Source organism: Cololabis saira, chromosome 5 (assembly GCF_033807715.1).
Source record: "Cololabis saira isolate AMF1-May2022 chromosome 5, fColSai1.1, whole genome shotgun sequence".
Classification (NCBI taxonomy): Eukaryota; Metazoa; Chordata; class Actinopteri; order Beloniformes; family Belonidae; genus Cololabis; species Cololabis saira.
In genome coordinates this window covers 47303194-47330180 of record NC_084591.1, presented here as the reverse complement: position 1 = coordinate 47330180, position 26987 = coordinate 47303194, and the positions used below count along the sequence as shown (strand labels likewise).

At 42.9% G+C, this 26987-nt stretch overlaps 1 protein-coding gene across 1 annotated transcript in view; it reads left to right on the top strand.

The window, feature by feature from the left end:
* Nucleotides 1-26987, top strand: part of necab2 (N-terminal EF-hand calcium binding protein 2) — a 236510-nt gene that overhangs the window by 163419 nt on the left and 46104 nt on the right. The window contains exon 8 of the mRNA XM_061722310.1: nt 2723-2802. Within this exon, the coding sequence (XP_061578294.1) occupies nt 2723-2802 (80 nt within the window). The remainder of the gene's footprint in view (nt 1-2722; nt 2803-26987) is intronic.

The window sequence follows — 26987 nt, the reverse complement described above, 5'->3', positions numbered from 1 at the left end:
TTTTTTCTCTTTTTTTCTTCTTTTTTTCCCTTTTTTCTCGTTTTTTCTTTTTTCCTTTTTTAATCTCAACATTTCGACTTTTTTCTCGAAATTTCGACTTTTTTCTCAAGATTGTACTTCAACATTAATCTCGACAATTCGGCTTTTTTCTCAAGATTGTACTTCAACATTAATTTTGACATTTTGACTTTTTTCTTGAAAATTTTGACTTTTTTCTCGACATTTCGACTTTTTTCTCGAGATTTTACTTTAACATTAATCTCGACATTTCAAATGTTTTTCTCAACATTTCGACTTTTTTCTCAACATTTCGCCTTTCCCCATTTGCCTTCATTCTAAGGCTTATACAAGACTTTTCATTTTTTGCGGCTCCAGACATATTTGTTTTTTGTGTTTTTGGTCCAATACGGCTCTTTCAACATTTTGGGTTGCCGACCCCTGGAATAGAGGAATGGCAAAGCAGTGAGTGGGAGTAAAGCAGAGGGGGGAAAAAACAAACAGCAAAACAAACTGAGAACTGTGTAAGAGGATAAAGAGAATGAAAAGCCAAGAATATCCAACTTTAAATTGAAGAATAATATAGTTGTGTCCATGTCTCCTGTGACAGAATCTGTCACTGGAATGAAGAGATTTTATTGTGAAAGAACTGTGTTTAATTATTCAGTTCAGGACCTCACGGAAGTTTTTGTGTGTTTAAGAGGAAACAGCATGTTAACTAGTGTTTTACGGTTGTTTGAGCACATACTTTCCCAAGTTTAATATGTTTAAGCTCAAAATAATATACCACTCAGCTCCAGACAAAAGTTACTCTTTTGTAAAGTCACTGTATTTTACATATGTCAGTCATTAAAGGGAGACATGTTATGGCTATTTTTTAAAACATTTTCTGCAGTTTCTCAACATAATAGATCATACACCTTGTGTGATAATAATTTTGAGTTTTCATCATTCCATAATGTGACTTCAGTCAAATATATCCAGTAAAAGATGAGCAGAGCAGAATTAAGACTAAACCAAATTGAACTTCCTCCGTTTGAAAAATGGTGTATCATGTGAGGACCATTTTCCATTACCAACACATTTGAATACTGGCTGGCACAGAATAGAAAGTTAAATTAGGCAAATGTTGAATGACTCAAATCAAGTTTAATTGAAGAGAAAAACCAATAGAGACTTTCATGCATCTCACGCTGCTGCTGGATCGGGGGGGGGGGGGGGGGGCTGTAATTCTTCAAGCAACGTTAATTGCCCGGACCACTTATTTCCTTAAGTCCATGGAAACGACCACTGGGCTTTAATCTGCAGCGGTCTCCATGGTTACGGAGTCAGACTACGGTTTAGCTGATGCGTGTGCATTTCTGCATGTGTTTGGGGTGTAGGAAGGAAGCTTCTAATTGACTGGCTGTTAAAGTTTTTAATAAAGACCTGGGAATATTCACTCCCACTGGATGTGCGGAGGCCGTTGAGGGATGAAGAGGCCAGTCTCTCCGGGGAGAGTTGGGAGAAAGATGGGGAGGAAGACTCGGAGGAGGAAAAGTCGACTCTTCTTAACAATTCAACTAATCTGGAGGAATTTGAGAGGACAAGGGTGCAAGTCTAAAGAAGACACTCGTGACTGTCAATCCATCAGAAATAGAGGTGTAACAATATATCGTGTCACGAAATTTCGCGATACAAAAACGTCACGATACGTGTCGTGGAGGTGACAAACTGTATCGCGATATTGGGTTATTAATATTAATCTATTGTGTTGACTAGTAAAGCGCAGCATATTTGTGCCGACCACGCCTCGACCCGTGGACCAAACTCTTCCTCTGCTCAGAAGAAACTAGTACCGTTTTGGTCCCGATCACGGGACTCTTGCAGGGTTTTGAGCTCTGAACTTTTACTGATGTAAGGCTGGTGTAGAGTTAAGCCTTACCTTATTAAATTAAACCTTTTTGGGGTGGTGAGTAGGATAAACACGGGGACAACTTCTGCTGAGTTCCAGTGTACTTTAATGTCCCTCAACAGTGTAGGATTTTAGAACATCAACACAGCACCTAGTGCCGTACTGTGGCGTATCACTCCGCCCAATCTAAAACAGACTAATCACTACAGATAAACTGACTAGTGTCATTATAGTCCCTGATTTACATCAGAATAGAAAGAATATATTTATAAAATAATGAACCCTGAATTACCAAAATAACCTTCTTAACAAAAATAAATCTCCTCTTACACTTATAAGGTGAGCATGAATCAATCTTTTTATGATGTAAAATTGTATGTATTTATTTACTTATATTTATTTATTTAATTTTAGTTGTTAAATTTCTGGAAAAGAAAAAGTAAAATCATACATGAGAGAAACTATTCAGTTTGTGGCAAAATATTTTACACTTGTATAAACTGAAGATCATAATGCAAACCTGACATTTACTTTTAGTTCAGTTTGTGGAAAATGGTTGGCCTGGCTTTCTCTTTAAAACTTAAACAGTTATAAATCATTACAAACTGTAACAATAGGGCAAACACACAGCATTGTTTTGTATTTTGTGTCTTTCAAATAAAAGACCATTTTTTCCAGTCATATGTTCCTCATTCAAGGTTGTTAAAAAAATATAATATCGTATCGTTATCGTTATCGTGACCTCAATATCGTGTATCGTATGGTGAGATTAGTGTATCGTTACACCCCTATTTGACTCTGTGTCTGTATTTGTGTGTGGGTACCTTGCAGGTGCTGTGGAAGTGAGGAAAGAAGGTCTGGAGGCTCAGATTAATCGCCTGGCCGACCTCATCGGCCGTCTGGAGAATAAGGTAAAGAAATCAAACATTTAAATTAGTTTAATCTTTCTTCAAAATAACACTTATGTTTATCCTCCGGTGGCTTATTATCATCAAAAACACTGCAAACCTCCAGTCTTAAAGAACCTTTAAACTACCTCACCATTACATCGGAGGACATTAGTATAATATTTTCATGTTGTTGGTTATGTAAGTCACTTCAAACCATTTTAGTTTTACCTTTTAATGTCAACTAAAGCACCCTCATTTAAAGGTTACATATCTCTTAGCTGGGAGTGCTTGTTTGATTTGAAATATTAGAAGAGCTTATAGAGATATGAATTTAAACAGAGCCATCATGTGAATTTCTGTGTGAGAGCGCTGAGCAAGCAGCTGGATGTGGCCCTGGCAAGCTGTTTATTTGCAATGACTTTGTTGTTAAAAGTACACTAAAATCTTGAATATGGGATGCGCCTGAAAAGATTTAATCTGAAATCTTTTCAGGCGCATCACAAAAGTCCTAAAATTATGAAAAATTAGGCACATTTGTTCAGATAATATTAAGAAACTGTATGATCTGTATACTTCCACAAATGTAAATGATTTTCAGATTCAGACGACTTTATTAATCCCTTTGGGAGGTTCCCTCTCACTCACACACCACTGTCATATACAAATAAAAACACCCCAAAAACCAAACACCCATATAAAGATAAAAAGATAAAAAATAACAAGTGAAGTGCCATAAATAGAAGTATATGAATAGAAAAGAAATAAGCATTAGTTAAGCATTAGTTAAGCATCAGTAAATGCTTAATTGCGTCATTAGTAAAGCATTATTCATACATTACTAAGCATTAATAAACACAGTTATAAACCTTACAACTATACACTATTAAGCATTAGTTAAGCATCAGTAAAATGCTTTATTGATCATGAATTCATCATTAGTAAAACATTATTCATACATTACTAAGCATTAATGCCTTATAAGGCATAGATAGTCCTCACTTTAGATGACTTTAGACTTTAAACTTTAGACTCTCGTGAAACATTTAACTAATGAGTAGTAACAACCTTAATAAATCGTTCATTGAGTATGAATAAGTGTTTATAAAACATGTATTAACACTAACCATGTACAAATGTACGCATAAATATACATACAAATGGTTCGTATATAATTTACTTAGACATTCTAAATTATCTTATGAACCATTAACAGACATATAATACTTATTTATAAATGGTGAACCTATCATTTACAAAGTATGAGAATCCAGCTATACAAATGATAAATTCATGATCAATTAAGCATTTTACTAATGCTTAATAGTGTATAGTTGTAAGGTTTATAACTGTGTTTATTAATGCTTAGTAATGTATGCATGCTTTACTAATTATGAATTCATGATCAATTAAGCATTTATTGATGCTTAACTAATGCTTAACTAATGCTTAATAGTGTGTAGTTATTATAAAGTGTTACCAAAATAAGTGTTGTGAAATATTGCACAAAGTTATTGCAAGGTCCGGTTTCTTGTTGGTCAGACTGACTGACAGACCCCCCACAGTCCCTCTGTTCTTCAGTTCTTCTTTGCCGTCCTCCCCCCCAGGGAGGAGTTGAACAGTTTGATGGTTCGGGGGACGAAGAAGTTCCTCAGTCTGTTGGTCCTGCACTTGGGGAGGAGCAGCCTCTCACTGAACCGGCTTCTCCGGCTGCTGATGACAGTGGGCAGAGGGAGGCTGGCGTTGTCCAAGATAGCCAGGAGTTTGTGCGCTGTTCTGCTCTCTGCCACTGACTACGTTTACATGCAGTCAAAATTCGGGTTATTGCTAATATTCCGGTTACTGAAACATTCAGAATATTCCCTTTACATGGTAATTAATCATTCGGGATATCTGGATCAAACCAGCGCTTCGCGGAGAACAACATGACACAATTCCCGTCATTTCCGCTTCTTCTTCCTGTATCCAAATTCAAAACAAATGCTGCTTCGCGCAACTTTTCACTCACCTTCTTTTAAATCTGGCTATCCCGGTACTTTCTACCGTCTACAAATGCAGAAATGTTCATATCCTTCATTACATTTATGAGTGATTAGTCTCCTCCTCACTCCAAAAGTGTGGCGTGGTCTTGCATTTCTCTGTGTTTATAAGAACTTCCTGGACTCAAAAGACCAGGATTCCTTGTGAACAGAGCATGTGCAGAAAACAAAATCATGTTCCGTTTGATGGGGATAATCCGTTTGGTGTTTACATGACCGAATATTTGGGTTTTAAAAGGAGTAACCCAGGGGTCATATTCAGGTTTTTAAAAACCTGAATATGAGCAAATTCGGGTTATTCAAAGGGGTTATTGGTGTTTACATGGCCGTGCAAATTCAGGTTGTAGCCAATATTCGGGTTTTAAAGGGGTTATTGACTGCATGGAAATGCAGTCACTGTCTCCAGAGGGTCCAGCTTCATGCCGACCACAGAGCCGGCGCACCTGATCAGCGTCTCCAACCTGGACAGGTCTGCCTTTGAAGTTCTCCCTCCCCAGCACACCACAGCGTAGGGCAGGACGCTGGCGACCAGACTGATAGAACATCCCCAGGAGCTTCTTGCAGATGTTGAAAGATCTCAGTCTCCTCAGGAAATAAATCCTGCTCTGGGTCTTCTTGTACAGCTGCCTCATGTTGCTTGTCCAGTCCAGCTTGTTGTCCATCCACAGCCCAAGATATTTATAGGTCTGCACGACCTCCGCCTCGTCCGCTCCTTCCAGAACTGGTCTAGGACTGGGTCTGTCCCTCCCGAAGTTGAAGACCAGTTTCTTAGTCTTTGAGGTTGTTTGTTTGACACCAGACAACAAAGTTCCTCACCGGGCTCCTGTACTCCTCCTCTTCGTCGTCGTCTCTGATACGCCCCATGATGGTCATGTCATCTGCAAACTTCTGGATGTGTCACGTTGCAGAGTTGTAGCAGAAGTGGGTTAGAGTTAGGGTTGGGTTGGGTTAGGGTTAGGGTTAGGGGTAAGGGTTAGGGTTAGGGGTTAGGGGTTAGGGGTTAGCGTTAGGGTTAGAAGAGTGAAGAGGATGGGGGACAGCACGGACCCCTGTGGAGATCCAGTGCTGCTGACTGTTAGGGTGTGGTTTTCTCAGGACCCAAGTGCAGGAGAGAGAGGGAGGCCAGAGAGCAGGCCACACACGGGCAAAGTTCCGGGGGCCGTCCTCGGGACTGGGCAGACCGGCGAGACAGCTCGGGGGGGCGTCCCCGAGGCCTAGGCCTGGGTCTTGGCGTGGGTCTTGGCGGGGGACGTGACGGGGACTCTTGGCTGGGCTCGGGGACTTGGCTGGGCTCAGGGACTTGGCGGGGCTCGGGGACTTGGCGGGGCTCGGGGACTTGGCGGGGCTCGGGGACTTGGCGGGGCTCGGGGACTTGGCGGGACTCTGGAGCAGGACGGGACTCTGGAACTGGAGCAGACAGGATGCGGGGAGCCGGAACAGGAGCAGACAGGATGCGGGGATCCGGAAAAGGAGCAGACAGGATGCGGGGAGCTGGAACAGGAGAAGACAGGATGCGGGGAGCCGGAAAAGGAGCAGACAGGATGCGGGGAGCCGGAACAGGAGCAGACAGGATGCGGGGAGCCGGAACAGACAGGATGCGGGGAGCCGGAACAGGAGCAGACAGGATGCGGGGAGCCGGAACAGGAGCAGACAGGATGCGGGGAGCCGGAACAGACAGGATGCGGGGAGCCGGAACAGGAGCAGACAGGATGCGGGGAGCCGGAACAGGAGCAGACAGGATGCGGGGAGCCGGCGTCGGGGGGCAGAGGATCCCCGGAGCTGCCCGAGTGGGGACCCGGGTCCGTGGCGCTGGCTGCGGGGGTACCCGGGTCCGAGGCGCCGGCTGCGGGGGTACCCGGGTCCGAGGCGCCGGCTGCGGGGGTACCCGGGTCCGAGGCGCCGGCTGCGGGGGTACCCGGGTCCGGGGCGCTGGCCCCCCCTCAAGGGACAGATCCCAGATGTCCCCACTGTCCACATCCAGGGCGGGCTGGGGGGGAACACGGGTCCTCGGAGCTGGCTGAGGGGGGGCACGGGTCCTCGGAGCTGGCTGAGGGGGGACACGGATCCTCAGAGCTGGCTGAGGGGGGACACGGGTCCTCGGAGCTAGCTGGGGGGGGTCCGAAACCATCACCGGTGGAGGAACTCGAGCAGGAGCTGAGGCGTCCAGGACCACCGCTGGAGCCAGAACAGGGGGCGATGTGTCCAGGACCACCGCTAGAGCAGGAACAGGGGGCGATGCGTCGAGGACCAGCGCCGGAACAGGGGGCGATGCGTCCAGGACCACCGCTGGAGCAGGAACAGGCTGGGGCTGGCGCTGACGCCGTCGCTTCCCCTGGGGCTGAGAACCCCCGGGCCCGCCTCGAGCCAGGCGTGTTCCCCAGAAGGGGGGAACAGGCTGGGATGCGTCCAGGACCACCTCGGGAACAGGAAGAGGTGCGTCCCGGGCCCCCACCGGAACAGGCTGGGGCTGGCGCTGACGCCGTCGCTTCCCCTAGGGCTGAGAACCCCCGGGCCCGCCTCGAGCCAGGCGTGTTCCCCAGAAGGGGGGAACAGGCTGGGATGCGTCCAGGACCACCTCAGGAACAGGAAGAGGTGCGTCCCGGGCCCCCACCGGAACAGGCTGGCGCTGACGCCGTCGCTTCCCCTGAGCCTGCAGGCTCCTGGGCCCACCCAGAGCCAGGCGTGTTCCCCAAAAGGGGTCCCAATACTACCCCTCCTCGGTCAAAAACTCCCTCAACGTGAGGCGCTCTCCCGCTCCCATTGTGGTCGGTCTGTTCTGTTAGGGTGTGGTTTTCTCAGGACCCAAGTGCAGGAGAGAGAGGGAGGCCAGAGGCAGGAGTTCTCAAAAACAAAAGGATTTAATCCAAAAAAGGCAAAACACAAGGCCCTGCAGAGCAGGATAAACAAAAACCAGGAACAGGGAAAACCGACGAGGAGACATGGAGGGAAGAACCAGTACGGACCGACAGGGAACCAAGGAATGACAAGACAAGATATACTGAAGGGATAACGAGACATGACGAGACACAGGTGCAGACACAATCAGGGCAGATGGGACACAGTCGGGGCAAGACAGAAACTGAAAGTTACACTGGGGGAAGTGTCAAACCCTGACAGCTGACCACAGTGTCAGACGTGATGTCCTTCAGCCTGACATACTGTGGTCTGTCGGTGAGGTAGCTGGATATCCAAGCAACCAGCCAGGGGTCCTGTCTCATCCTGGTCAGTTTCTCCTGGAGTGCAAGGGATTGGATCGTGTTAAAGGCATTGGAAAAGTCCAGGAACAGAATCCTGACCGTGCCGCATCCCTTTTCCAGATGAGAATGGGCTCGGTGTAGGAGGTAGAGGATGGCATCCTCCACCCTTACCTCTGCCCAGTAGGCAAACTGTAGTGCGTCCTCAGTCTGTCGTACCTGAGGCCCGAGGAGGCTGAGGAAGAGCCGCTCCAGAGTCTTCATCAGGTGTGATGTGAGTGCCACCGGTTGGAAGTCATTCAGCCTGCTGGGCCGGTTCTTCTTTGGAAGTCTTCCAGAGGGTGGGCACTCTCCCGCAGGCTCAGGTTGAAGACTCATTGTAGCGGCTCACTGACTTCAGTAGTGCAGGTCTTGAGGAGCCGGGGGATCACCTTGGGCCAGTCCCAACCGCCCCCCAGCCCTACTTTTCAGCCTTACCCCTAAATTTTGCGCGTTCCCGTGAGGGTAGTGGTGTCCCAATTCCTCTTTGCATGTAGGGCTAGTGGGGATAATGAGGGGTAGTGTGTATGAATCTAGCCCTTCACAGCGAGGGATTTCAGATGCTGACGGAGGGCTGGAGAAATTTCCCAGAATTTACGTCATCATTTGCAGACTGAATCAAACAAAAAAACATGGCGGACATTTCTAATTTTTAGTGAATAAAATCAATATTTTGAGTTAGTTTCTGCATAAACGTTTTGATTACATTTCGAGCGAGAAATATATATTTTACTTTCATAATATTCACTCAGTGAATGCACATAATCACTCACTTGCTCATTTTTTTAGATCTCGCCAGAATAAAGGCTGATTTATGGTTCCGCGTTACACCAACGCAGAGCCTACGGCGTAGTTTACGCGGCGATGCGCGCCGTACGGTGCGCACCGTACAGTGCGCGTCGCCGCGTAACCTACGCCGTAGGCTCTGCGTCGATTTAACGCGGAACCATAAATCGCCGGCGGCTGTTCTCATCCCCGAAAACATTGGAGCAAATTTCTTAACAGCCGTTATTTGGATAAACTGAGCCCAGGTTGGGGATCTTAACGGTTACTTTTACGCCTGAAAAAATATTAAAACTTAATAAAGTGGCGCTACAGCAGAAATTAAAACAGCTTTTAGCTCTGGGCTTCCTGATATGGTGTGACGTTTGTGCAAACGTAACTACGCAGTCGCTTACGTACCCGAACGTAAACCACGCAGTGACGTAGCAAGTGGTGTCCCAATCCCTAGGGAAGATTACAAGGTGTGGGAGAAGGCAGGACGGGGGGCTGCCTGTTGGAGTGGCTGAACCTATTGAAAAAGTTGTTCAGGTCGTTGGCTCTCTCTACACCTCCACATACTCACTTAACACCTCCACACCTTGTTAAGTGAGTATTAAGAGGTATAGTTCTCAGTGAATACTATCATCGATGGCAGATAATACAAGTTAATATGAGCAGTAATTTGTGTTTGATGAGATAGATAGAAACTCTTTAACTCGGAGCATCTGGCATCTTGCAGAGCAGCACTGATTAAAATAACGAGGCAGTTCTATAGACAACGTTTGAAGTTATAAGAAGTGTTTTTCCGGCAATTCCTTCCTCATTGGACATAACTGCTCCAGGTGACTTATTTAAAGTAAGAATTAATTGGGAATGCAGATATGTGCTTTTTCAGCTTTAAACCCCATCTAAAGAAATGCCATATTGTATTATTTTCTGTTTAATATGCTGACTTTTTTGAACTGCGGAGGTCTGGGTATATTGCTGAATATTGTAATTTTCCCCACTGTTGAAGCACTTTTACTATACAGAGGAAACAGGAAATGGCCCATAAAATTACTCTTCCAGAGACAAAGAGAAGCAGAAAATTACTTCATAAATAACAAAAGTTGCAGCAAAAATACAAAACAATTTTTTTTACATGTATGTTTAGTATTTTATAAAATAATACTAAAGCAGTTGAGGTTCTGTAGATCTGCCCGGACTTTGTCAGTTTTCCTGTGTGAATCTCTGTGGTGATGCTGTGCAGGTCCCTGGGAGCAGAAATTGTATTATCACACCTCATCAAAGTGAATCATGAATTGTTTACTGAATAAAAAATAGGCCAGCCACACACTGAGTGATGTTTTAGCAGGCAAGCTGAAAATAGTGCCTTGTTTTTGGCACCAATGCCCTGATAACATGTTGGAAATACTGTTGCCTGCAAACCCTCCTCAAAGAGACAAATTCATGGTGCTTTTGTCGCTACATCTCACTTTCAGGTCTTCTGCCATTGTGTGCTTTGTTTGGAAACTCATTATTCTTTGCTCTCCGTGTGCTACAGACATGAAAATATGTTTTTCCTCTGGATACCCAAAATATCAGTAAGCCAAGCTTTGATCCTAGTGTCTCCTCTGGTTTACACCATACAAAGGCTAAATCCCAACATGCAAAGTGAAGTGTCTAGTTTTTGCTTTTCTATTCTACATATAGGAGAATCATGTTGTTTATGAACTTCAGCTGGTTCTGTAAAGAAAGATCTTTGAGCAGGGAAGCCCAGATGTCCCTCCTGGAGGGGACCTATTATGGCATTTAATGTCTATTTTAAACAGGCCTTGAATGTCTTAAAAACAAGCTTTTGATTGTTTTTTCTATATAAATTAGAAGTTCAGCCTCTGAGCCATGTCTTTATCTTTACCGTTTCTAACCTCATTATCTATGCGGGATTCTGAGTGGGCGGGGCTATGATAATGAGGCTCTGTGCTGATTGGCTGCCTGAATGACGCGATACACTGCTACGGAAAAATGGCGAAACCTCCGGCCGGCGGAGTTAAGCCTGAATTATGGTTCTGCATTAAATCGACGCAGACCCTACACCGTAGGGTATGGCGTAGGCTCTGCGTTGGTGTAGCGCAGAACCATAAATCAGCCTTTACTCCGTGTCATGCATGCAATGCGAGCGAGCGTCAGCGACAAAATCAATTCCATTGCTTTATTTTCTATTGGACTGTCCTAACTGGACGCAGCGACGCAGCGTTTTGAGCTGAACATTTGTCGGACGCCCTGCTTCTATTCCTTCCTGTCGCTCACGTTGAAAGCCGGTTGAAAACGCTGTAGGAAACAGTCATGATGAGGAACGGCTGATCCAGTTAGTTGAAATGAGAAGTTATCTCTATGATTCCTCCTCATTTCACTACAAAAACCTCAATAAAGTGGCAGCTGCTGGAGGGAGATGGACAGAGAGCGTCCGATGTCACACAGTGCTGCGCGATAATCGCATGCAGTTACACGGGTTTATAGTTGTGGGCGTGGTTTCACGCTTTGGATGCCAACCTCTGCTCCTGTCGTGACGTCACAACAGGAGCAGAATCTTATTGGCTCGTAGATCCACATCACACTGGACGGCTCATCCGGGCGGGTGTACAGACACTGCAGAATTTGGTTGCTTTCCTCCTTCTCTGAGTTGGCAGGCTGAGGGGAGACCACTTTATATATGTTAAAGCAAGAGAAAAACTGTTTTTTATAATAGGTCCCCTTGGGTCTTGCCTGGAGTCTCCTCCCAGGGGGACTGTGCCTGGAAGATCTCCCCAGGAAGGCATCCAGGAAGCATCGTCACCAGTAGTCACCTCTACTCTGAGCCCCTACTGGATGACTGAGCTTCTCCACCCATCTCTGCCACGCTGTTGAGGAAACTCATTTCTTTTTTTAATGATTTTTTTTTTTATTGAAAGTAGATGTCAGCAAGCATATAGCAGACATCCACACAGACAGGTGGAAGCAGCAGTGGGATGATCAGAGGGGGGACTACAGGTCAACATGCAGCTCCTGAAGCTCTGGCCTGCAAACATGTTTAGAAGCAAAAAATAGGGGGCAGACCAACACAACAAACTACAAGAACGATGGACAACAATGATGGCTTTAAGATACTTGGAAGAGGAGAAGAGAAGAAGGGTGAGAGGCACCACCCAGTGTATCATGTCAGTCCCCCCCTGCAGCATAGTTCTATAGCAGCATATCTACCACCAAGCTATGTTTGAGACTAACTATTATAGTCTTGTTCTATAGCATTCTATATGGCATCTATACCATTGTCCATTGAAACAATATAGACAAAATCCTAAAAAGAATAGAAAACCATGGTTTACAAAAGGTCTGGAAAAAGCTTGTAAAAAGAAAAATAGGCTTTATCGGGATTTTATCACACACAGGACAAAGGAAAAGGAGGACAAGTACAAAAAATATAAAAACAGATTGACATCCATTATGAGATTGTCAAAAAAAGATTATTATGATCAATTGATGCAAAAACACAGAAATAACATAAAAGCTACCTGGAGTGTGCTTAATGATATCATTAAAAACCGTAAGAAAAATGATTTTCCAACATATTTTGTAAAAAATGACAATTCAATTATTGAAAATACAGAGGAAATTGCTAATGAGTTTAATGATTTTTTTATTAATGTAGGCCCAAATTTAGCAAAGAAAGTTAGAGATGTTGACAATGATTATGATTTTGCATTTAACAGCAGCAATTCAATGTTCCTCGGTGGTTCAATTCAATTCAATTCAATTTTATTTATATAGCGTCTAATACAACAGAGTTGTCTCTAGACGCTTTACAGAGACCCATACCCAGAACATGACCCCCGAGCAGTTATTACATAAACAATGGCAGGTAAAAACTCCCCTAGTGGGAGAAAAACCTTAAGCCAAACAGTGGCAAGGAAAAACTCCCCTTTAGGAGGGAAGAAACCTTGAGCAGGACCAGGCTCATCAGGGGGGACCCTCCTGCCGAGGGCCAGACTGGTGGGTCAGGGACGGCAACAGCACAGCAGGCAGGTGGAAGCAGCAACGGGATGACCGGGGGTGGGGACCGCAGGCCAGCACACAGCTCCCGAAGCTCCGGCCCAATCAGCAAGTCCCAGGTTGGGGTGCAGGGTCAGGAAAAGACTTGTGCTCCGTAATGCAAGCTACAAGCCACCCACGGCCACCTGCAGGTTCCGGTGTCCGGCAAAGGATGCTGCAACATGGACAAAAGAGAGAAAAGGGAGGAGAAGGGGGGGGCCAGCACAAGAAACCACAGGAGCGACTCTGACACACTAAAGTTTACACTACCTAGAGATTTACCAACACCAGCTAGAGGTTTACTAAACACTAACTATAGGCTTTACTAAACAGAAATGTTTTAAGTTTAGTTTTAAAGGTGGAGGTGGTGTCAGCCCCCTTAACCCAGATTGGAAGTTGGTTCCATAGTAGTGGCGCCTGATAGCAGAACGCCCGCCCTCCAAATCTACATTTAGATACTCTAGGAACTACAAGTAAACCTGCACTCTGAGAACGGAGAGCTCTGACAGGAACATAAGGCACTATCAGGTCTTGCAAATAATGCGGAGCTAAGCCGTTTTGGGCTTTATACGCAAGTAATACAATTTTAAATTGGATTCTGAATTTTACGGGTAACCAATGGAGCGACGCTAACACTGGAGAGACGTGGTCTCTCCTGCTAATTCCTGTCAGTACTCGTGCTGCTGCATTTTGGATCAGCTGGAGCCTATTCAGCAAATTACTTGGACATCCTGCTAACAACACATTACAGTAATCTAGTCTAGAAGATACAAACGCATGAACTAGTTTTTCTGCATCACTCTGTGAGAGGATTTTCCTAATCTTTGCAATATTACGGAGATGGAAAAAGGCTATTTTACAAACCTGATTGACATATGGTTTAAACGACAAATCCTGATCGAAAATAACACCAAGATTTCTCACAGTTGCACTGGAAGCCATCGCAACACCATCTAATCCCTTCCTAAGATGCTCTGGACCAAGAATGATAACCTCTGTTTTATCTGAATTTAGAAGCAGGAAATTTCTGGACATCCAGTCCTTGATGTCCCTAAGACATGCCTGAAGTTTAACTAACGGTTCTGTTTCATCCGGCTTCATAGACAAATAGAGCTGCGTATCATCAGCATAACAATGAAAGTGTATGCCGTGATTCTGGATTATACTTCCCAACGGCTGCATGTATAAACTGAACAAGATTGGCCCTAGCACTGAACCCTGCGGAACACCATAACAGACCCTTGACTGTTCTGAAGAAACCTCATGTACATGAACAAACTGGAACCTGTCAGATAGGTATGATTTAAACCAACATAGAGCTGTCCCTTTAATCCCAACAACATGCTCTAACCTGTGCAGTAAAATGCCATGATCTATAGTGTCAAAAGCAGCACTGAGGTCCAGTAGAACCAGTATGGACACTAATCCCTTATCTGAGGCCATAAGGAGGTCATTCGTGACTCGAACAAGTGCTGTCTCTGTGCTATGATGCATTCTGAACCCTGACTGAAAGACTTCAAACAGATCATTTCTATACAAATAGTCACATAACTGGCTTGAAACTGCCTTTTCCAGAATTTTAGACACAAATGGAAGGTTGGAAATTGGTCTATAATTAGCTAAGGTGTCTGGGTCAAGAGAAGGTTTTTTAAGTAAAGGTTTAATTACTGCGACTTTGAAAACCTGTGGTACATATCCTAAACTTAGGGATAAGTTAATTTGGTCCAGTATTGTCGTACCAATAAGAGAAAAAATATGTTTGAATAGACGAGTCGGGATGGGATCTGACATACATGTGGTTGACTTAGCTCTATTGACGAGTGAGGTCAGCTCAGGGAGGTCTATAGGATCAAAACAGTCTAGAGACAAGTCAGAGCCTAGGGAAGTCGCTAAAGCTGAAGAAACACCTACAACCGGCTGGTTGATTTCTTCTCTAATTCTCGCGATTTTACTGTTGAAGAAGCCCATAAAGTCCTCACTACTGAGAGCTGCAGGAATGCACGGCTCAACAGAGTTGTGACTCTTTGTCAGCCTGGCTACAGTGCTGAACAGAAAACGTGGGTTACTTTTGTTATCCTCTATCAACGTTGAATAATAAGCTGTTCTGGCTTTGCGAATGGCTTTTTTATATACTATTAGAATATCTTTCCATTCACGATGAGAGTCTACAGACCTACAAGAGTACCACTTCCTTTCCATTTTACGCACGTTTTGTTTCAACATGCGGATATCTGAATTATACCAGGGAGTTAAGCTCCTGTGGCTAGAAACCCTCCTTTTCAAAGGAGCAACTTCATCTAAAGCTGAATGCAACAAATCAGCAGTGTTACTAGCAAGGAAATCAACATCTGCAGAGGTAGAACCCAGGTCACTGGCCTCGACTACATCACTATTTCGCACTGTCGTAAGATAAGCAATGGCCTCCCTAAATTTAACAATAACTTCATCAGACAAACATCTGCTAAAATAATACCTCCTATTTTGCACTTCAACATCAACAAAATTAAATTCAAACGTTATTAAGTAATGGTCGGATAAAAGGGAGCTTACAGGTGACACCAACAGACCATCAGTTTCAACACCGTAGGTGAGAACGAGATCGAGAGTATGATTAAAACAGTGCGTCGGTTTATCCACTTTTTGTGAGATACCCATTGATTCTAGAAGAGAATCGAAGGCTAATTTAAGATTATCGCTTTCAACATCCATATGAATGTTAAAATCACCCACTATGATGAATTTATCTGTGCTGATCAATAATCCAGAAAGGAAATCTGAAAACTCAGACAAAAACTCCAGATACGCACCAGCAGGGGGCCGGTACACTACCACTAACACAACTGGCTTCTCTGATTTCCGGCTCGGAAATTTCAGACCAAGCATGAGGCTTTCAAATGTATTATAGTTGCACTTGGGTTCAATTTTTGTTTGGAGACCGGAGTTATAAATTGCTGCGACTCCTCCGCCTCGGCCCGTGCTTCTAGGAATGTGATGATTAAAGTAGCCGGGCGGAGTTGATTCATTCAAACTAACATACTCTTCCTCCTGTAACCATGTTTCTGTTAAGCAGAAAATATCACTCCTGCTCTCTGTAATTATATCATTTACTAACAGAGACTTAGAGCTTAATGATCGTATATTTAGTAGTCCGCATCTAATTTTTCGGTCTGTAATTGGTACCAAATGTGCATTGGTTTTAATTTTTACAAGGTTATCTTGGTTAACGCCTCTATAACGCTGCACCTGGTGAACTTTTGGAGGGCGGGGAACTGCAACCACTTCTATTTTGCTAGGCACCTGGCCAGAGTCGCCAATATCATGTAATCCTACAGTTTTAGAGTCGCTAATTACATAATGCAATCCTACAGTTTTGTTGGCAGGCGTTGGTCCTTGAGAAGCAACAGATGTGTCGCTGAGTGGGGAAAAACGGTTAGACACATGAAGCGGGTGGTGGTGTTCTGTGAGCCCTTTAAGACTACCCTTCCTCCGAACCGTCACCCAGCTGCCCTGCCTGGCCGGCTGCCGGGGAGCTGCAGGGGAGCGGTTACGCTCAGCTGCTACGGGCCGGTCCGCAGAGGATTCTATCGGACTATGGTCTAGTTGGCCAAACCGGACCTCGAACTGACTAAGCCTCGCCTCCAGCCCTGTTAAACTACAGCTCTGCATCCTGGCCTGGACCCTGCATTGTCAGGGGGAGTGTCTAATAACATTGGCCAGATTTCTAGACATAAGAGCTGCACCATCCCGGGTGGGATGAATGCCGTCCCTTCTAATCAGACCGGGCTTTCCCCAGAATGTCTCCCAGTTGTCAATAAAGTCCACGTCGTTTTCTGAACACCACTGAGACAACCAGCGGCGGAGCGAGAGCATGCGACTAAACATGTCATCGCTGGTCAGATTGGGGAGGGGGCCAGAAAAACCTACAGAGTCCGACATGGTCTTGGCGTAGTTACACACCGAGACAATATTCATTCTGGTTACTTCCGACTGGCGAAGACGGGAGTCATTAGCTCCGACATTGATGATAACTTTACCATATTTACGATTACCCTTTGCCAGTAGCTTCAAATTTGCTTCTATGTCGCCCGCTCTGGCCCCCGGGATGCACCTAACTAAGGTCTCTGGAGTCGGCTTCACATGTCTGACTATGGAGTCTCCAATCACCAGGGTCGGTTTCTCAACAGATGTGTCGCTAAGTGGGGAAAATCTGTTAGACACATGAAGCGGGTGGTGGTGTTCCGTGAGCCCTTTAAGACTAGTCTTCCTCCGAACCGTCACCCAGCTGCCCTGCCTGGCCGGCTGCTCGGGAGCTGCAGGGGAGCGGCTACGCTCAGCTGCTACGGGCCGGTCCGCCGCTAGCTTAGCCTGGTTAGCTGAGGAGGCTCTCAGACTATGGTTTAGTTGGCCGAACCGGACCTCTAACTGACTGAGCCTCGCCTCCAGCCCTGCAAATAAACTACACTTTAAGCACTTACCGTCTTCACTAAAGGAGGCAGAGGAATAACTAAACATTTCACACACTGAGCAGGAAAGAGGTGAAGCGGTGGGAGCCGGAGCGGCCATGCTAAGATGCTAACGGAGGCTAACGGACAGAAAATGTATCGGTGATTGGTGACAGTGAAAGTTACGGAAGAGAAAATGAGCGAGTGTTGAAATAAAGACAGTAATGTACCAGATATAGTGCTATTTTACCAGAAAACAGTCTAAGTTTTAGATAAAAAGTCGGGAGAGATCTGAGCCTGCAAACGCCGTGAGACGGCAGCAGCACAGACCGCAAACACCAGGACCCGGTGGTGTATGTGAGAGTGATGTACTAGAAGTGGTTCGCAAATTAAAGAATAAGAAATCCACCGATGATAATACTATTGATATGACACTTATAAAAGACGTAATGGACTGTGTTCTCAAACCATTTACTTATATATGTAATAAATCCTTTCAAACAGGTATTTTTCCTGATAAAATGAAAATGGCTAAGGTGGTTCCAATCTATAAAAATGGTGACAAACATATTATATCAAATTATAGACCTGTGTCATTGCTACCCCAGTTTTCAAAAATACTTGAAAAACTGTTTGTAAATAGGCTTGATGACTTTATTGAGAAATATGAGTTATTGAATGACCATCAATATGGATTTCGGAGTAATCGGTCAACTTCTTTAGCAGTAATGGAATTTGTAGAAAATATAGCAACAGCTATAGATAAGAAACAATATGCAGTAGGTGTTTTTGTTGATTTAAGTAAAGCGTTTGACACAATTAACCACTCCTTACTTTTGCAGAAATTGGAGCGTTATGGCATAAGAGGTGTTACACTAAACTGGATAAGAAGCTATTTAAATAATAGATTTCAGTATGTAAAAATAAACAATACTGTGTCACATTTCAGAAAAGTATCCTGTGGTGTTCCACAAGGTTCTGTTTTGGGACCAAAGCTATTTATATTGTATTTAAATGATATTTATACAGCATTGAATAAGTTGAAATTTATTACATTTGCAGACGATACAAACTTATTTTGTTCAGGACCAGACATTAAAGAATTGTTGAAAACAGCAGAGAGGGATTTGATCATGTTAAAAGAATGGTTTGATACCAATAAATTATCATTAAATGAAAGTAAAACGAAATTTATGGTGTTCGGTGGTGCTAGAACTAATTGTGAAATTAAATTGAATCTAAGTGGAGTTGAAATTGAAAGAGTATATGAAACTAAATTTTTGGGAGTAATTATAGATCATAAACTTTGTTGGAAGCCACATATACATTATATTAAGCAGAAATTGTCTAAATCTATTGGTATAATTTACAAAACAAGGGATCTGTTGGATAAAAAATGTCTGCACATACTGTATTTCTCTCTTATCATGCCATACATGTCATATTGTGTGGAGGTTTGGGGGAATACGTATAGAACTTATATAGACCCTATAGTTAAACTCCAGAAAAGAGCTGTAAGAATAATAAATAAAGTTTCTTATCGTGACACTACTAATAAATTATTTGTAGAGTCATGCATATTAAAATTCATAGATATTGTATATTTAAAAACATTAGAAATTTTGTTTCGAGTTAAGAATAATAGCCTTCCTGCTTGTTTTCAGCATTTCTTTAAATTAAGAGAAAGAAATTATAATTTAAGAAGGCTGTGGGTCTTTGAAAGATGTCGTGTGAGGACTAATGTTAAATATAGATGTGTTTCATTTTTGGGAGTCAAATTATGGAATCAACTTAGTGATGAAGTGAAACTGTGTAAATCTCTGTTGAATTTTAAAAAAATATTGAAAAGTAAAATAATTAAGGATTACAATGCTAAATGATTGGAGTATAATTTGGTTAAGCAGAACAATTTAAAGGGAAATTTCTCTTTTTGTTTCTTTTCATATTGCAGATAATTTGGATTTTCTGTTGGAAAGTACAGGGTAGGCAAATATAAGCTTTGGCTTCAGCCTATTCCTTTTTCGGTTACAGAGTTTATTATTATTTTTTGTGTGAAACTGAGTGTAAATTTGTATGAAAGTGTTTTGTCATTTACACACACACACACAGTTTGAATTGCAAATAATGTAATGTAACCGAAATAAACAATTCATTCATTCATTCATTCATTCATAGCTGCAACTATGACTACTGACTCTAACACACTATAGTTTACACTAACTAGAGGTTTACTAACACTAACTAGAGGTTTACTAACACTAACTAGAGGTTTACTAACACCAGCTAGAGGTTTACTAAACACTGACTTTAGGCTTTACTAAACAGAAACGTTTAAAGTTTGGTTTTAAAGGTGGAGGTGGTGTCAGCCTCCTTAACCCTGTTAAGCAGAGGACTCATTATACATTCTTTGGAGGGGAGGTGCAATGGCAGCACAGAATAACTTAAAAAAGTCAACAGTGAACCCATCAGGGCCTGGAGTTTTACCATTCTGAAGAGATCGGCCTCCCCAGCTCCCCACCCAAATCCAAATCCTTTGTTTTAGGGAAAACAATCTTGTCCAGTGGATTAACTCCGTCCCAAACACTCAGAGGACATTGGGAAGAATAGAGGTTAGAGTAGAAAGCACAAAATAACTTATTAATTACTGTAGGGTCTGAGGTGACCTCACCTGACACAGATTCAATCTGATGGATCAACCTGCAGAGTGCAGCTGTGCTAATAGTCTTCCCGCTTTATCCCCAGACTCAAAGAAGCATTGTTTAACAAGAAAGAACTGTTTCTGAATTTTATTAATGGATACTCAAATTTGGACTGAAGCTGGAGACGTTCGTTGTAAAGAGCAGGGGTAGGACAAATGATCGATTTTAGATATCTCTTTTGTGATTGCCTCAAACTCAGCTCTTTCTGCTTTCTTCAGGGTTGAAACAAATGATATAATCTGTCCATGCAAAAAACCGCCTTAAAGGCCTCCCATAGAGTACGTCTAGAGATCTCTGGAGAATCATTATTATCAAAGAACAAGGAGATCTGAGTGTGACAGAATTCTTTAAAGGAAGCTTGATTAAGCAGAGAAGAGTAAAGTCTCCACTGCCTGGAGGGAGGGACACGACTAGGAAAGCTAATATCTACAGATACAGGGGCGTGGTCTGAGATAAGAATACGATGGTACTCACATGATTGGACCTCTGATAAAAAATAATTATCCAAGAGAAAAAAATCTATCCGAGAATATGAATGATGAACATTTGAAAAAAAGGAGTAAGCTTTGTTCAAGTGGGAATTAGCCCTCTATGGGTCAAATAAGCCTAAACTGGTTTTATATGTGTCAAGGACTTTGTCTGACTTAAGCCGGGCAGACACTGTGCGATTATCGGCTCGTTTTGGGCCGATTTTCCAGTCGTGCGACTATTTTTTGGATCGGGCCGGATTTCGACCCAATCGTTGGTCCCGAGCTCCCGATCACACATCATGTGCTCGCAAGAAAATCAAACGTGTTTGAAATCCTGTTCGTGCTACGACCCGATTTCCCTCATCCTTTTGCTGAGAGCATGCGCAATCTCTGATGTCACGTCAAAAACTATTATTTGTAGTTTAAAGTGTTGCAAATTCACATTACAAATCATGTTTTAATAGCAGAAAAAAAGACTGCATTTCCCACGTCTGCCCAGCCAATTCCTTGTCCAATCACGACGTTGTCTAATCTTTTTTCATTTATCGCCACACAAAACGGCACAAATTGCTAAAGGCTGATTTATGGTTCTGCGTTACACCAACGCAGCGTACGGTGCGCGTCGCCGCGTAACCTACGCCGGCTCTGCATTGGTGTAACGCGGAACCATAAATCAGCCTTCAGTGTGTGCTCTGTGTGCTGTTCCGAACACTTCGTCTAGAGACAACTCTGTTGTATTAGACGCTATATAAATAAAATTGAATTGAATTGAATTGAACTTCTCTGTTGTGCTCATTTTGCTGGGACGCCGGGTCCCTCCGCCGAGACACAACTTTTGAGGTATGCGTTCATTGTTGTGTCTAAAAATGATGCGCAGTGCCCACCCAATCAGAAACAGTACAGATATTTAGGGATTTTTTTTATAAATAAAAAAATAAAATTATAAAAAAAATAAAGGATCCCCATAACCTTTGATTGGGTGGGCAGGACGTACGTTTGGGTGTGGGCACAGCCCCCACCCCTGCCCCAAAACCGGCCTCGAGTTCCAGTAACAGAAGTCTGACGGGAGGATTATGATCGTATAATGTGAGCAGACGGGTCGCATCAGAGCATCGGGTCGTACAGTGTGAGACCATAAATCGTGAAATTTTGAACTCAGCGATCTAGTCGTGCAGTTTGAGATGGGGCAGAATCAAATGATTTAAAATATTGCACAGTGTATGCCCGGCTTTAGTTAGTTGTTGTGTAGTTTAGGCATCAGAATTTATCCTAAGTGTTGTTTTATTATCTTTTAACACTTGTGTAAATAGATTCTGATTAATTTGAATGAGAGAAGTTGTTTGTGTTTATTTTATACACCTCTGTCACGGCTGCTCGGACTCCTTCCTTCACTGTTATTCTGTAATGCCCCCTGGCAACAGGCTGCACGTATGGAATAATAGCTACTTTGAGACTGATTTTGCTGTGTAGTTATTATTTTCCTGATAAGTCCTCGTTTTGATTAATTCATTTTGATAATGAATTTTGTTAAGTAATCTTCTTTATTAATTATAACTCTTTAATAACTGAACCAGCACCCCCTTTGTGGCACAACACTACCCTTAATAAAGCCTGTTTGATCCGGGTGTATAATAGAAGGGATTATTCTTTCCAAACGTTTGGAAAGAGCTTTGCAGAGATCTACATTTATAAGTGATATTGGGCGGCAGCTCGATGGGATCGATGCATCTTTGTCTGCTTTTAATAGGAGGTTGATATTAGCAGAGTTCATATTTGAGGGTAAACTTTTATTCTCCTTAATGTTTAAGATCATTTTATGAAATATGATCCAAAATTCTTTATAAAATTCAGCTGGAAAGCCATCTGGGCCTGGAGCTTTATTATTGGGCATATGTTGTTTCCTTTCTATAATAGGCACTTCGTTCGCTACTTCATTACAGATTTGGACAGTTTTGACAATGACCTTTACAGTTCAGTAAAACAACACTTTCCTCACGAAAAAATATTAAATTAAAAGCAGTTTTCTGCATTTGATAGAGCGAATGTATTGTTTATTTTTAAAAGGAAAAATAACCATGTCAGTCCCCCAAAAAGGAGCACAAACCATTCCATTGTACTTATCTTTAAAATGAATTGAAAAGTATCACCGTAGTGTTGAACATTATATGAAAAATTCTGTTTCACCCAAAAAAAGTGTTTGGGATTTTTTAGTTTATATATCGAAAATTGCAGGCACTGAGGGAGGAAAGTCTTAAATTTTAGAACAACCAGCAGCTACAGCAACCTCCATCTCACCCCTGCTGTGACCGCACCATGTCACCTCCATTCATTCATCACCGATCCTGGTGTGTGTGTGTGTGTGTGTGTGTGTGTGTGTGTGTGTGTGTGTGTGTGTGTGTGTGTGTGTGTGTGTGTGTGTGTGTGTGTGTGTGTGTGTGTGTCCAGCCCCGCGGGCCAGACCCCATTTCCTTGACCTTCCCCGCTGCGTTTAGTAAACGTTAGTCTACCTCCAGGTGAACTAGACACTATTCTCATCAGTCACCCCAGTGACAGAAACCTGCAGCGCTGGCTGTGAGTCGTTCTGACAGGTTCATGATTTGATTTGATGATTTGATTTCGAACATGCATGTTAAAAAATAGCACAAAAAAGTAAAAAAAAAACAGAATACAAATATATATATATATATATACACACACAGAACATGCGTTGCTAGGCAACCATAAAAAGCCCCGTGACCACGCCCCCTTCCCTATCCTGATGGGTGCGAGGTCCGTTATTGTATATATATATATATATATATATATATATATATATATATATATATATATATATATATATATATATATATATATATATATGTATGTATATATGTATATACAGCATTTGGTCAGACCTCACAGATCCACCAACATGCTCGAAACGGAGTAGGAATGAAGTAAACACTTATCGAGTCCAACCCCTGAATCTTACATACATTTTTACATCTAACAAGACGAGTTTCAATAAGCTAACTTCTAAAACACCCATACCTACATTAATAACTTTTCAATACAGTGATATAATACTCAATTATATGTATATATAAAACAAATCAAAACAAACAAAAGAAAATAAAACAAACGGCCAGCATTTAGTTGTGCTACTATGTATGTATGTACTAATAGAAGTAATTATAATGCATAGTATTACATTATCATTACTTTACTATAATACTACAATATAATAGAGAACAATAGACAGCAATGGTATAACAATATACTTGATTAACTATATAAGAGTAGATATGCTATATATACACTGGTTCATATATTTACCTCCATTTATATAAAAATTACTATAAATCTACATATATACATATAACTATAAATCAGTATATATTAATAGAGATATAGATACACAAATACTGTACGTATAATATAACTCAATATATCCATGTACATACCTACATATAACATATCTATATCCATAATATACGTCTATATATCTACATATATTAATAAATGTACATATCTACAGGTTTATTCGCATCTGTGATTTAAATAGAATGTTTCTTTGTATCTTTTTTTAAATGATGACATGTTTCTACTTTGTTTTAGCTCCATGCTCAGGCTGTTCCACAGTTTCACTCCACAGGTCGACATACAGAAGCTCTTCAGTGTTGTGCGTGTTCACATAACAAGAGCTGTGGAGGAAAGCTTAAACCAATGTCATGTCATGTTTACACGCAGACACTGCTGTCGCCTTGTAGCCCTCTCAGAAGAGGACCTACAGTGTACCTTATCAGCCTTTGCAAACGCATACAAGCAGCTTGGTCTAGGCGTCAACATAAAAAAGACTCAAATCCTCCACCAACCACCACCAAACAGCCGTACGCCTGTCGTACCCCCAAAACATCTCCATTGAATACATCAGACTAGAAAATGTGGACCACTTTCCATACTTTGGTAGCCTCCTATCATTTATTCATCATTGATGATGAAATAGACCAGGGGTCGGCAACCCAAAATGTTTTAGAGCCATATTGGACCAAAAACACAAAAAAAATATATGTCTGGAGGCGCAAAAAATGAAAAGTCTTGTATCAGCCTTAGAATGAAGCCAACACATGCTGCATGTTTCTATATTAGTTAGAACTGGGGGAAGATTTTTTTTCATTATGCACTTCGAGAAAAAAGTTGAAAAGGTCGAGAGAAAAAAGTCGAAATGTCAAGAAAAAAGTCGAAATTTCGAGAAAAAAAAGTCAAAATGTCGAGATTAATGTTGAAGTACAATTTTGAGAAAAAAGTCAAAAAGGTCAAAATTTCGTGAAAAAAGTTGAAATGTCGAGAAAAAAGTCGAAATGTTGAGGAAATAGTCAAAATTTCATGAAAAAAGTCGAAATGTCGAGAAAAAAGTTGAAATGTCGAAATTAAAAGGGAAAGGAGAAGGGAAGAAAAAAAGAAGAAAAAAAAAGAAGAAAAAAAGGAAAAAAAAGGCAATTTTTGAAAAAGCTCCAGGGAGCCACTAGGGCTGCGCTAAAGAGCCGCATGCGGCTCTAGAGCCGCGGGTTGCCGACCCCTGAAATAGACCATCGCCTCAGCTGTGCCAGCGGGGCATTCTCAAGACTAAGGAAACAAGTCTTTGTGAACTGTGACCTCCAAGCCAAGACCAAAATTCTGGTTTATAAAGCTGTGGTGCTCCCCACCCTTCTGTATGGGTCGGAAGCCTGGACCAACTACAGCAGACATCTAAAGGCGCTTGAGACATACCACCAGAGGTGCCTTCGGAAAATCCTCATGATTGGTTGGGAGGATCGACGCACCAACACCAGTGTCGTGGAGGAGGCTGAAATCGCCACCATCACCGCCACCATTGCCCAAAACCAGCTCAGATGGACTGGCCACGTTATCCACATGCCTGACACATGCCTCCCAAAACAGGTTCTGTATTTGCAGCTTGTTAAAGGGAAACGGGCCACAGGAGGCCAAAAGAAAAGGTGTCCTGATTGGAACTGATGTGGCAAAAGCCTTGGAACCAGAGGAGGTAATCCGCAGCGTCAAAGATGGGCCGTATGCAGTAAGCACAGCTTTGGGATGGACCGTAAACAGACCACTGCGTGAGAATATCAGAAGCCGGGAAAATAATGGATACCCGCAGACCCAGACAAATCGAATCTCAGTGGCTCGACTGGAAGAATTAGGGATTCAGCAATTCAAGTATGATTTTCCTGAGAATGTTCAGAGAGAGCAGTTGGAAATGTCCAAGGAAGACCAGCTGTTCATGGACAGTGTCTGAATCAGCCAAGCTGGTCGACGGCCACTACTCTATCAGGTTACCGTTGAAGAACAGAGATGTTAAAATGCCCAATAACAGAGTAGTGGCAGAGCAACGAGCGCTCAACATGAAGAAGAAGCTTCAGAAAAACCAGACGTTCAAGGAGGGCTACGTCAGCTTCATGAACGATGTAATCAGCAGGGGCTACACTGTGAAAGTCCCAGATGAAGAGCTAAACTGGAGCGATGGAAAAGTGTGGTTTATCCCACATCACGGTGTCTACCACCCTAAAAAGCGTGGTATTCGATTGCGGAGCTGCGTATCAAGGAACCACACTTGCACAACAACTACTGCAAGGGCCTGACATGACAAGCAGCCTGGTTGGCGTTTTAACAAGATTCCATCAAGAGCATTTCGCAGTCATGGCGGATGTGGAATCAATCTTCCACCAGGTGAAAGTCCCACCAGAAGATGCTGACCTTCTCAGGTTCCTGTGGTGGCCAGATGGCGACATCTCGAAAGAGCTACTAGAGTACAGGATGGAGGTACACTTGTTTGGCGCCACCTCCTCACGAAGCTGCGCTAGCTATGCTTTGAGAAGGTGTGCCAAAGACAACAGGAACAGTTTTGAAGCAGCAGCAGTGGATACAGTCTTACATAATTTATATGTCGACTACTGTTTGAAATCAGTTGACTCCGAACAAGAAGCAGTCCAATTACACCAAGACTTGGAGGCTTCAGACTAACAAAATGGATGACCAACAACTGGGATGTGTTGTCGAACATTCCAAAGGAAGACCGGGCAACCGAAGTCAAAGACCTCGACCTTGACCAGGATTCGCTTACCATTGAGAGAGATTTGGGGGTACAGTGGTGTATCCGGTCAGATCGGTTCAAGTTCCACGTGAACATCCAGCAGAAGGCCCTCACCAGAAGGGGAATCCTGTCAATGATGAGTTCGGTCTACGACCCACTGGGGATGTTGTCTCCAGTCATACTACCTGCCAGAAATCTCCTGCAAGAACTGTGCAGAATGAGAACAGGATGGGACGATGCTGTGCCAGACTGTGCCAGCACGGAAAAGATGGAGGCAAGTCCAGTATATAATAATAATAATGACTTGGATTTATATAGCGCCCTTCTAGGCACCCAGAGCGCTTTACAGAAATCATTATTCATTCATACACATTCTCACCAGTGGTGGTATACTACATTGTAGCCACAGCTGCCCTGCAGACTGACGGAAGCGTGGCTGCCATATCG